Source organism: Balaenoptera physalus, assembly GCF_965194825.1.
Source record: "Balaenoptera physalus genome assembly, chromosome: 18".
Classification (NCBI taxonomy): Eukaryota; Metazoa; Chordata; class Mammalia; order Artiodactyla; family Balaenopteridae; genus Balaenoptera; species Balaenoptera physalus.
Window position 1 is genome coordinate 59,880,398 of NC_138899.1, and position 11,296 is coordinate 59,891,693.

The window sequence follows — 11,296 nt, forward strand, 5'->3', positions numbered from 1 at the left end:
ACTGAGATGAGTTAATGAGCTCTGCCGTGGACATAGGGAAGAGGTGGGACAGTCCACAGCCCCTGGGTTTGTCATTTTTGTATGGTGCGCTTGAGGAAGGCACAGGAAAGGTGCTCAGTGATTAGCCAGCAACACAGTGTTTGCTTTTTGTTCCGTTTCTAGGTTATCAGTCACAGTTAAATTTTAAGTAATTTAGGATCATCTTCTTATTTCAGAAGGAAACAGGTAGCAGTGAAGAGGAGGACGTTATTGGGCCGATGCCTGCCAAAGGACCAGTTAACTCTAGTGTAACGACAGAGTTTGAAAAAAGGGCCCAGAGAATGAAAGAAAAACTGACTAAAGGAGATGATGTAAGTTTTCAATACATAGTACACTTTTCTCTGAGAAATTGACCAAATATATTAAAAATCTCAATTTTAAAAACGGACATTAAAAAATGTATATGTACATATGTAAGTGTATAAAAATTTAGGCTCTAGGTAATTCAGAAGCTATAAAAGGAAAAGAGTAGAAATTTTGCCTACTTAAAAATTTCTGTATGGCAAAAGCTAACATTAAGTCAAAGGAACAATAAATTAGATAAAAGTATTCATAACATATATGACCAAAAAAAAATAGTCTATTAAATCCTTTCTCTTAAAGTCTGTTAATTAACTTTCAAGCCTCAGTTGGGAAGCATAGTCACTCATACAGTATTCTGCACACATACACACATACATGTGCACACACGCACACATATACACATTTTCCAAGGCTACTTTTTTTTTTTTTACTTTTCATTTCTCTTAAGGATTCATCTAAACCAATTACAAGAGAGTCTTGGATGACTGAGCTTCCTCCGGAGCTGAAAGACTTTGGTCTTGGGCCCAGAACTTTCAAGAGAAGAGCTGCTGACAAACCTGGAGATCGATCAGTCTGGACAGATATGCCAGCTGACAGGGAAAGGAAAGCTAAGGTAAGAGGGTTTGTTCCTGTATTTTTGTCCATGTTGACTCTATTTTGAAAAAATAGGAGGCAAAATTATTTGAGTACTGTTTTTTAAATTATGATTCCAAAGGGAAAAGATTTCCCCTGAAGGAGAGTTAAAAGGAAGTGACGCCAGTTGCTTCTTGTGTATTTACTTACTATTTACCAATAAATTGTCTTATCTAAATCTCAAGAGAACCTGGAGACATAGGTTTACTGACCTCATTTTATGAAGGGAGACACTATCCTCTATGAGGTCACCTTTTCTGGAATTAAATGCTGGTAAGTCATGAACAGTAATTCCCTTCTAGACCTTTCTGACTCCAAATCCCCTGGTCTTTATACATCATACTATCTCCATGAAAATTTCTTTTAAAATGTCTTGAACAAGCCAAGGCACAGATTAACCTAGCAAGTTAAGTGATACATAGGGACTATCTCTCAAAATAACAGTAGCTCAAGTGCACTAAACTTCATATTACTGTCAAGATAGGCAAAAAGCCCTTTCATTAATACATTGAATAATTTATTTAAAAAATACCCACAAAAGTATGCATAAAATATTACTGTTAGATTTTCTTTTCTTGGATCTCTCCGTTTATTGTGAAATATTCCATTGTAAGTTAGGGGTCCAACCAGTATCCTCAGCACTAACTCCTTAAATTCACTCCATCCCAAAGTTTCAGTTTCCTTGAGATGTCCCATTCCAATCTTAAATGCTTGACTGATTGGCACCTTATGATTATAGCTTTATCAGTTCTGACTTAAATTCACACCCCTAACTCTGTTTATCTTGTTCATCAGTACCTAGAATTATGAGGATTTCCATCTTCATTCTATAACTGTAAATTGAATATCTCCTCTGCCAGGTATTCTGTTTGGTAACAGGTAATAGAAAAAGCTCCTTACGGCGCTTTCATTTTAGTGGAGAATTGGTTGTGAAATAGTGTCATTCTTAAAATGTGGATGATATGTGGCAATCTCCACATTTTAGCAGAATATGTGGCAAAATCATAAGTTCTCCTTTGCCCGGAGTATTCAAGGAAATCTGAGAGTTGTAACAGAAAGGTGAGGTAAACCAACACACCTGAGGGCAGAAGAGACAACAGAAGATACAGTATAGAAGCGAGCCACACACCGTGAATGACTAGTGTTGGAACGCCTGTCTGCTCTTTCTTAACTGGTCTTTTATAAAAATAACATACTGACGTTTTTTATAATTTAGCCTTTAAGATTGTCTCCAAAAAGACATTTAATCCCCTTGCTTACATGGACTTTTTATTTGTGCTTTTTTCAGTCCTTGTGTTCCTCATTGTATGTGAGTAGATGTCTAGCCTACAGCCAGATATGCAGGGAGTCTTCCTCAAAGAAGAATACCACAGAAAAACGGAACAAACAGAAACTAGCCAGTATAATTTGAACTCAAGTGATTTTAGGCCCTGTTACTGAGTTCTTTAGATCTGGTCATTCTTTTCAGGGCTGAAAGTGTTTTGTTCTGTGTTTACAACAGACTCCCAAAGGGATGACTAATACCCCTTAAATTTTATGTGACACTGTATTACAGCATATAATACCACAGACTTATATTTGTGGTACAAATTATATAGTGTCACAGAGCTGTCCTGTATAAAGGTCATGGCTAATTTTTGAGTTTTGTAACAGATCTTAGTCAAGTTTCCTTTTTTATCTCTCTCCAAATTACCTTTTTGTAGATTTTCTCCACCACTTCATCTTACTTTTTTATATTTGATTCCCCAGCATTCATCTCTCATACCACTAATGTTCACACATTCACTTAACCAGCATGCCCAAATGAAGTAAGATTGCTTTTTAGAAAGAAATGGCAGTGTTATGCATAAATTAATTGAATAAGACCTGTTATGTTCTCATCTCCCAGTCTTGACTAGATTTACTAACTCTTAACTGGTCAGGTTTTCACCTCCGTCTTATCAGAACATCATTTTTTCTCTTAATATTTACAAGTAAAAGAATCTTTCTGGGGAAATTTTTATGGAAAAATAAGAAATGAGCTACTCCTATGTTTTTTAACATACTTTATTAAGTACAATGTTGTTTTAGTCCATCATTAAGATAAAAATGGTGTGGGGACCTCCTTGGCTTTCTTAAGCAAACAGCAACAGTATAAAAACATGCTTTGAGGAAAGTGGTTTTCAGCTGATTTTATATGGGCCTTCTTCTTTCCTGGTTGGGACTATATTCTCCAGAATACTTTTCTTTTCCTTCATTTCATTTGTATTTCATTTGTGTGTGTGTGTGTGTGTGTGTGTGTGTGTGTGTGTGTGTGTGTGTGTGTGCTATGGTAAATGGTATTTCTTTTTAAATTTCAAATTCCAGTTGTTCATTGCTGGTATATTTTGTATGTTGACCTAACATCCTGCAGCTTTGCTACACTTATGCTTACTAATGCCAAGAGTTTTTTAATAGATTCTTTGGCATTTTCTACATTGCCAGTCGTGTCCTCTGTGAATAAAGATAGTTTTATTTTTATTTTTTCTGTACCCCATTTATTTCTTTTTATTTTTTTTCCCTCAAGAGTGTTTTTCCTAGCTTTGAAAACAGATAATATAAGATCTCTTTTTAAGCCTTATTTTCTCTTCTACATTTCATTATTGTTTGTCAGTCTCATCTCTGAGTTTGATAAAATCCAGTTAGTTGATTGGTTGGAGGCTTTTTGGGGTTTTTTCTTGTTTTCAGGCAAATGTTAGAGTAGAACACTAACAGATACCTTATCAAGTATATTAACATCTCTAATGGGAAGAGATTCAATGGGCCTGGCTTCGTTTAGTCTCCTATTACTCAATCTGAGTTAAAATAATAGTATTTCTTTTTTATTTTCTCTTAATTATATGGTTTAGTAATGTGTTTTCTGTGTTCGTTCCTCAGGAGACACCAGAAGCAAGAAAGTCATTCAGTAAGAAGGATGAAGAACATATATTGACAGGAATGGAAAAGAGATTGGCCGAGCAGGTATCCGCATACAATGTAAGTCAGGGGGTAAAATATATGGCCTTTCATTTTTTCCCATCTTTTAATGCTCTTCTCATTTTTTCTCTTTTTCTTGTTTCTCTTTCTTAGTCTTCCTTTTCATCTCAGTCTTTTTCTATACATCTGTTCTGAAAAATACTCTTGTATGTGTATATGTGTGTGTGTGTGTGTAGTCCTTTAGTGTAGGCTTTTTTAATGCATCTCATAACATTTTCAGTTCACTTTTTACTTAAGTCATATATCAGAAATACAATTCCTAGAGATGGGTAGCACATGATTATAAAGAAAGAACCCTACTAACTCCTAGAGAGCCCAATTCATACATTTTAAATTGTAAGCTGATTTGGAATGTTTGATGTAATGATTTAAATATGGGAGAAAAATATAAATCTATATAAATATAAAAATTTAAAATATGGTTCAATTTAAATTTATAAACTAAACAGTCAGTATTCATTGGGCATATTATTATTTTGTAATAGTCTCTTACTCATAAAACAAAAACAAAAACAAAAACAAAAAAAAACACTAGTGTTCCAGCTCAAAGAATAAATGTAAGCCATTGAACCCTTTGGTCCCTGAAAGGTATTCAGGAAAATTACCTTCTGTTCCTAGCGTATTAGTTCATGAAAATTTCCATAAGCATTAAAAATATAGTTAGCATGATTTATTGGGCATATGTAGACCAGTACCACAAACAGTGAAGCATACATGAAACATAGTTGGAAACTGACCAGAAACCCAACCCAAATGGAACATCTTTGAAAACTGACCAACTCAAAGCCAAGTCTCAACAAAATTGAAAGAATCACTATCATTCAGGCACCACAAAGAATTTAAGTTAAACTTCAGAATAACTTAAAAGCCCTACACAACTGGAAATTAGAAAATTCAAAATTTAAACTTTACATCAAAGAAGACATGATAATGGAAGTTAGGAAATACCTAAACCTGAATGATTAAAAAAATATTCAGTACAACATATCAAAATGTGTGAGATGTAATATAAAGTGGTACTTAGAGGCAAAATTTATAGCTGTAATGAGTTATGTTAGAAAGGAAGAATAGCTGAAAATTAACGAGCTGGGCCTTTTTCCAAACAGGCATTTCCTATAAAACCAAACGAACACCTACCCTATGACCCTGCAACTCCACCCCTGGGTGTTTATGTAAGACAGATGAAAACATGTTTTCACAGACTCGAACGTGTTCACTCATAATAGCTTCAAAAAGACTTATACAGGAATGTTCATAGAAGCTTTATTCATAACAGCTAAATACTTCAAGCAACCCAGCTGTCCATCAGTAAGAGAAAGAAAAAGCCAAACTGTGTTCATGATAAAATACTACTCGGCAATAAAAAGGAACAAATTACAAATAAATGCAACAACGTGGATTAATCTCAAAGTCATTATGCTGAGCGAAAGGAGTCTTACGCAAGACTGCCTATCCAAGTACTACTGTATGATTCCATTTATACGAAGCTCTACAATAAGCAAAATGAATCTATGATGGGAAAAAAATCAGAATAGTTGTTGTTGGAGTGGGATTGTGGAGGTGGACTAGGAAGGGGCATACAGAGCTTTCTGAGGTGATGGAAATATGTTCCAGAAATTGCTAGGAGTTTGAATTGTAAAACTCAGTGAATGTAGTATTAAGATTTGCACATTTCATTGTATGTAAATTTACTTTAAAAGAAAAAATTGTAAACAAATATTGAACTCTAGTTAGTGAAATCATGCTGAAATACTAGGGATACATGTAACAGTGTCTGCAATTTATTTTAAAACACATCCAAAAAATTAGTGTTCTAATCTTATGCTGAAATTTTGGTTACCTATGAGATATAGTTTTCAAAATATTAATATAGTCTTAAGACTAAACCATCTTATAACTCTTAGTACTTATAAATTGAACACTCTTTAAAATATTACCATGAAGGCAAAATAAAAACCAAACAACTAGAATCTTAGCATGAATTTTCAAAAACTGCTGAAAAACTAGCCCATTCAAAATAAATTGCCCTGGCTTTTTGTAAATTAATATAAAACCTACACACTTTTGTTAAATGATTAAATTTGGTAAATCAGCAAACCAGTCATTTAGCAAATTGATCTCTACATGAATTGGCTTTTGGTGTGATTTCTAGTTACTTACTTAAACCTTATAATGATCTATTAACAAAAAATTATTATTAATGATCTCTCAACTGTCAACTCTCTCTCAACTTTGATTTTTTTTCACATTGGTCTTTTTTTTTTTTTGCATTCAGAACGGCTAGACATTTAGTAACTTCTCAGCTGAGGACCGTTTTCCATCTGTTTTCCAAAGGGCACAAGCTGGCAGCATTGCCACCCTACTGGATACTGAGGGACAGGGTAAAGAGAGTGAGGAAGGGCTATAGTGCCCTGACTCTCCAGCCCCCCTGACCAGGGCTTATTTTCTCATTCTCACTTTCCAAATCTGTATAATGGGAATAATAACATTTAATTTATAGAGATGTTGTGAGGATTACAATATAGTATGTGCTCAGTAAATTGAATACTTAACATTTATTGACTGATTTTTTTTTTTTTTTGGCTGCGTTGGGTCTTTGTTGCTGCACACAGGCTTTCTCTAGTTGCAGCGAGCGGGGGCTACTCTTCAAAGCGGTGCGCAGGCTTCTCATTGCAGTGGCTTCTCTTGTTGCGGAGCGTGGGCTCTAGGCACATGGGCTCAGTTGTTGTGGCTCGTAGGCTCTGGAGCGCAGGCTCAATAGTTGTGGCTCACATGCTTAGTTGCTCCGCGGCATGTGGGATCTTCCCGGACCAGGGCTCGAACCCATGTCCCCTGCATTGGCAGGCGGATTCTTAACCACTGCGCCACCAGGGAAGTCCCTTGACTGATTCTTATGAACCCCGCCACACTACTAAATCCTTTGTATTCATTAGATTACTTAACTCCTACCTCATCCAAATATTTAGACATTATTACTATTATGATTTATTATCTTACAGCTGAGAAATTGAGGCTTAAATAACTTGCCTAAGGTCACCAGTGTTGAAAATGTCAGCACCGTCATTGCTAACCAGATTTTTCCAAATGCAGAACTTTAGTTCTTAACTGTTTCTCCATGCCATGTGTATTGATAGGTTATTTTTTCTTAGCAACATTTGATTTTTTTTCACCTCCAGTTTTCATTAAAAATAAAGAATTCGAAAGCACTTAACTTGCAAATCAATTTGTTTCCTAAAGACTTTACCAAGATTTATGAAATGACCAATTTATGAAATGAGAGGGATTGAGAACATGGAAATAGTGCTAATTCAAATAAATATTTACTAATACAGCGTCCAGATAGAGCTCAATTTATAGGAAATAGCAACCACATAACTTAACTGATAAAGTCAGATCTCATTGTCAAATCAGACAGATGATTGAGACTGACTTTCTATGAGAAAGTCTGACTTCATTTCTCTGTTCAAATAGATGTGATTATGATCATTCCTATGACACTTCTGAATTGTAACATAGGTGGGTAGGTACCATGAGTTTGTCTTCTGATAAAATAAGATGCTGCCACCTTCATCGTTTCTTACCAGTTATTTTGCTCTTACTGAGCTCTCCTCATGTCTTTGCTCTCAAATATATTCTCTGACAGGAGGCAGGGCCTGGAAGAGATGTGATTGTTAAGCAAAAATTGTCTTTTCTTTCATTGCCCCATTCTGCAGTATATCTGCATTCAGAACATCCCAACAAGAGCCAAACTACCCATTCCGAAAGGACATTACGCTCTTCAGAGAAATATGTTTGAGACACAAAAGGACACAAAGCCTCCTGTGTTTACAGTTCCTTGATTAGAAGAAGTTTCATTCATACAGTATTTCAGGTTTTTATTTGATGCTCTGGAGACTTGCTGTCCAAGACAATATTCTGTAATAAGATTCTGAAAGGCCTCTCCTTTGTTAAATGGGGAAGGGCTGTAATGAAAGGGGAGACATCCTCACGAGATGCATTACCAGGCAAGTCAGCTTTAAGTGAGGCTAAGAAGTTGAGAATCATGGGTAGGTAACGTTGAAATTCTCCATGCCTCCATACCCTGTGGAATCCACTCCATGTGGCCCCCAAGGATACATATATCGCAGTTTGATGGCTGCTGGTCTGTACTACCTGCATCTACTCCTGCATCCCACTCCCTGCTTCTCCAATCCAGGGCTGTTCTGTCTTTTAGTTTAACCAATACCGAAAGGTCTGTAAAGAATCTCTAATTTATGCAACCAGTTGACTTTGCTCAGACCTCATCCTACTAGATATACTTGAAAATGTGAAACCAATAGATTGTAAATAGCTATACTTCAATTTAAGAAAAAGGAAAAGAAAAAGAAAATGTGAGCACCTACCCCAGCTAAAAAGAAAGAAAATGAAGGAGATAAAGCTGAAAGGACAAAAATTCTCTTGGCACACAGACTATGCCAGCTTTTCCTGCACCAGCCTTGGATTTTGTCATCTCTGTGCCGTGGTTTTTCTGCTTTGCACTTGCTTTAGCTTCAGCCTGGCAGTGCCCGTCTCTTCAGTTCCACCCTTTCAGAGTTCACGGACCAGCCCATCCATGAAGCTTTAACCGGGCTCCCAAGTGAGAAAGTAATTGCTCTTCTTTCTCACCTGTGTTCTTGGTTCAGACTCTAATGTTGACTAATCACACAATGATTTTCATGATGGTTATTTAAACATTAGTTTACTCTCCGTCTTGCTCTTTTTTTATTGTGTGGCATATAGTTGGTAGATACCTTCATTTTGGTCTAATTGAATTTGCCTCTGATAACACATTTTCTTCAGAGATGCTGTCTTAGATTTGGAAAAACCTATTGGGTTTGTAAATAGCCCTCCTTAATGTTTACCATTACTACTTCATTCTTTTGTTTCATGATTATATTCTGTCAATGATCTATATAAGATTTTTCTTTCTACTGTCTTGCTCTCCCCAGGAATCAAAAAGGTCAGAATCTCTTATGGACATTCATCAGAAAAAACTAAAGAATAAGGCTGCTGAAGATAAAAATAAGCCCCAAGAAAGAATACCATTTAACCGTGATATGGATCTCAAAGTTCATCGGTTTGATGAAGCTCAGAAAAAAGCCCTGATAAAGAAATCTAGGGAACTAAACACCAGGTTTTCACATGGCAAAGGCAATATGTTTTTATAAGTAAGTATATTTCAGTGAGGTATATTTTCGTACTGATACATTTGAACTTTTCTAAATACTCTTATATATAACTGTGTGTAAAAATTTATTTCCTTTTATAATAAAGTAGATTATAAACCTGCAGATCTTTATTTTCTAAGTAAACTGTGAGGTTTGAAAATTCAGCCTTGTGGGATAAAAAATGTTGTATACTGGGAAAGTAGACTTGTCCTCATAATAACCTAACAGGGCATTACTATTCAAAATGCTAAAATAAAAGCTTTTCATTTGTGAGACATGGCAAAGGGAAGTGTGGTTTGAAGCTTGGGTAAATATGCATGCTTTATTAAAGAATGAGGTTTGCTAGCAGTCTTTTTATGTTAAACAAGATCACAAAAGATGTTCATTGCTTTTGAAATGTTCTCTGTAAGTTAAGGTTCAAAACCATTACATCACTCATACATAGCCCGAACTGACAAGGGTTCGTAATGGTGATTACATAAAAGCTAAGGTTGCTTCTTAAAATCTTTGTGATTTTTAATTGTATGAAACCTACATCAATATTAAAATGTGACTTTCAGGGAAAATACGGTTAAAGTGAGAAATATTTTCCAACTTACTGAATTTTCTTATTCTTACTTCAGGGGGATTTCCCTGTGCAATGAAGAAGAGTTGAAGAATACTCTTTTTTTCTGTCTGTCCATCTTTCTTCCTTTATTTTGAGTTTCTTAAGGTTAGAGGATTACTTTAGTCTTACAAACCACGCGTCCTTTAAAGTCACGTGGAAACATGAAATCAGTGTGTCTTACGTAGAGTAGAATTTTATGTGTCTTTGGCTTCTGAGGAAATGTGGGCTTTTCTTCAAATGATTTTTTTGAGGATTCCCCCCCTCCCCGCCACTCCCTGATTTTTGTGCTGTCTCACAAGTGCCCTGTTAAGATCTGGTCAGGACCATCCACTGAGTCTCTCCCACAGCTCAGACCCCCTCATCAGGTATTATGAACTTGCCCTGAGTGAGTGTGTCGGGTCCTCACAGTGAATCCATGAATTTGAAATTGTTTGGGTTTCCCTCTAAACTGCAGCCAGTGAATGCACAACATTTACTTGAAAATAGAGGGTATGGAGGTTTTGTCCATTTTGTTATCAATTTGCTTGTTGTGGCAATCAGGGCTTTTTATTTGTGGTTTGGATTTTTTGGTTTGTTTGTTTCTAAGGCAGAAAGAGGGACCTCTGCATTATTTCATGTGCTAAGGAAAAACTATTTTGATTTTTCCAACTTCAGTAAGTATTTCTAGGGAAGGCAATCTGAGGGACAAGAGAACACCATTAACTGTTACCAGTGTGAAGTCTGAGACCTGGTCTCTGTGATCTCCACCAAAGCTTTCTAAGTCTTTAACCTGCTTTGGGATGATCTGACTTGATTCATTTATATTTAACATGCTTTAGCTAATTTATTGGGGACAGATTTTTTATATCAATCATAAGTAACTTTTAAAAAAAATCGAACTCATAATCCCTGAATACAAAAATGGAAATGGAAACTGTAATCAAAACCACCCTGATGTAAGCTGGGACGAAGTGAGAGAGTAGCATTGACATATATACACTACCAAATGTAAAATAGATAGCTAGTGGGAAGCAACTGCATATAGCACAGGGAGATCAGCTTGGTGCTTTGTGACCACCTAGAGGGGTGGGATAGGGAGGGAGGGAGGGAGACGCAAGAGGGAGGAGATATGGGGATATATGTATATGTATAGCTGATTCACTTTGCGATACAGCAGAAACTAACACACCATTGTAAAGCAATTATACTCCAATAAAGATGTTAAAAAAAAAAAAAACACCGATGGAGTATTGTAAGTTTGTGATGCTTTAAGCACTGCCCCTTAAGATATTAAACAAAACTCTGAATAGTTAAAGCTTAAATTCAGATTCTGGAAGTTATGTTTCCTTACAGATTAATCCCGATTGCTCTGCTGGTTCTGTGCTCTAGTTTTGATGAAGCACACGGTTTTAATGAAAAAAGATGCTGAGTCCTAGCTCATCTAGGCTTCATGAAAATTGAGTGAACTGTTCAAATTATGTGACACATTTTTCTCCTGATCATAGAAGTACAATGATCTTCCATAACAGTAACCTACTCAAAGAGTGTTACTATT

General features: G+C 35.9%; 1 protein-coding gene across 1 annotated transcript in view; it reads left to right on the top strand.

The window, feature by feature from the left end:
• GPALPP1 (GPALPP motifs containing 1) overlaps positions 1 to 10,978 on the top strand; it is a 29,575-nt gene extending 18,597 nt beyond the window's left edge. Inside the window, exons 5-9 of the mRNA XM_082435403.1 lie at positions 216 to 350; positions 791 to 955; positions 3,871 to 3,969; positions 8,937 to 9,155; positions 9,779 to 10,978. Coding sequence (XP_082291529.1) covers positions 216 to 350; positions 791 to 955; positions 3,871 to 3,969; positions 8,937 to 9,155 — 618 coding nt within the window. The 3' untranslated portion in view covers positions 9,779 to 10,978. The remainder of the gene's footprint in view (positions 1 to 215; positions 351 to 790; positions 956 to 3,870; positions 3,970 to 8,936; positions 9,156 to 9,778) is intronic.
• The last annotated feature ends 318 nt before the right edge of the window (positions 10,979 to 11,296 follow it).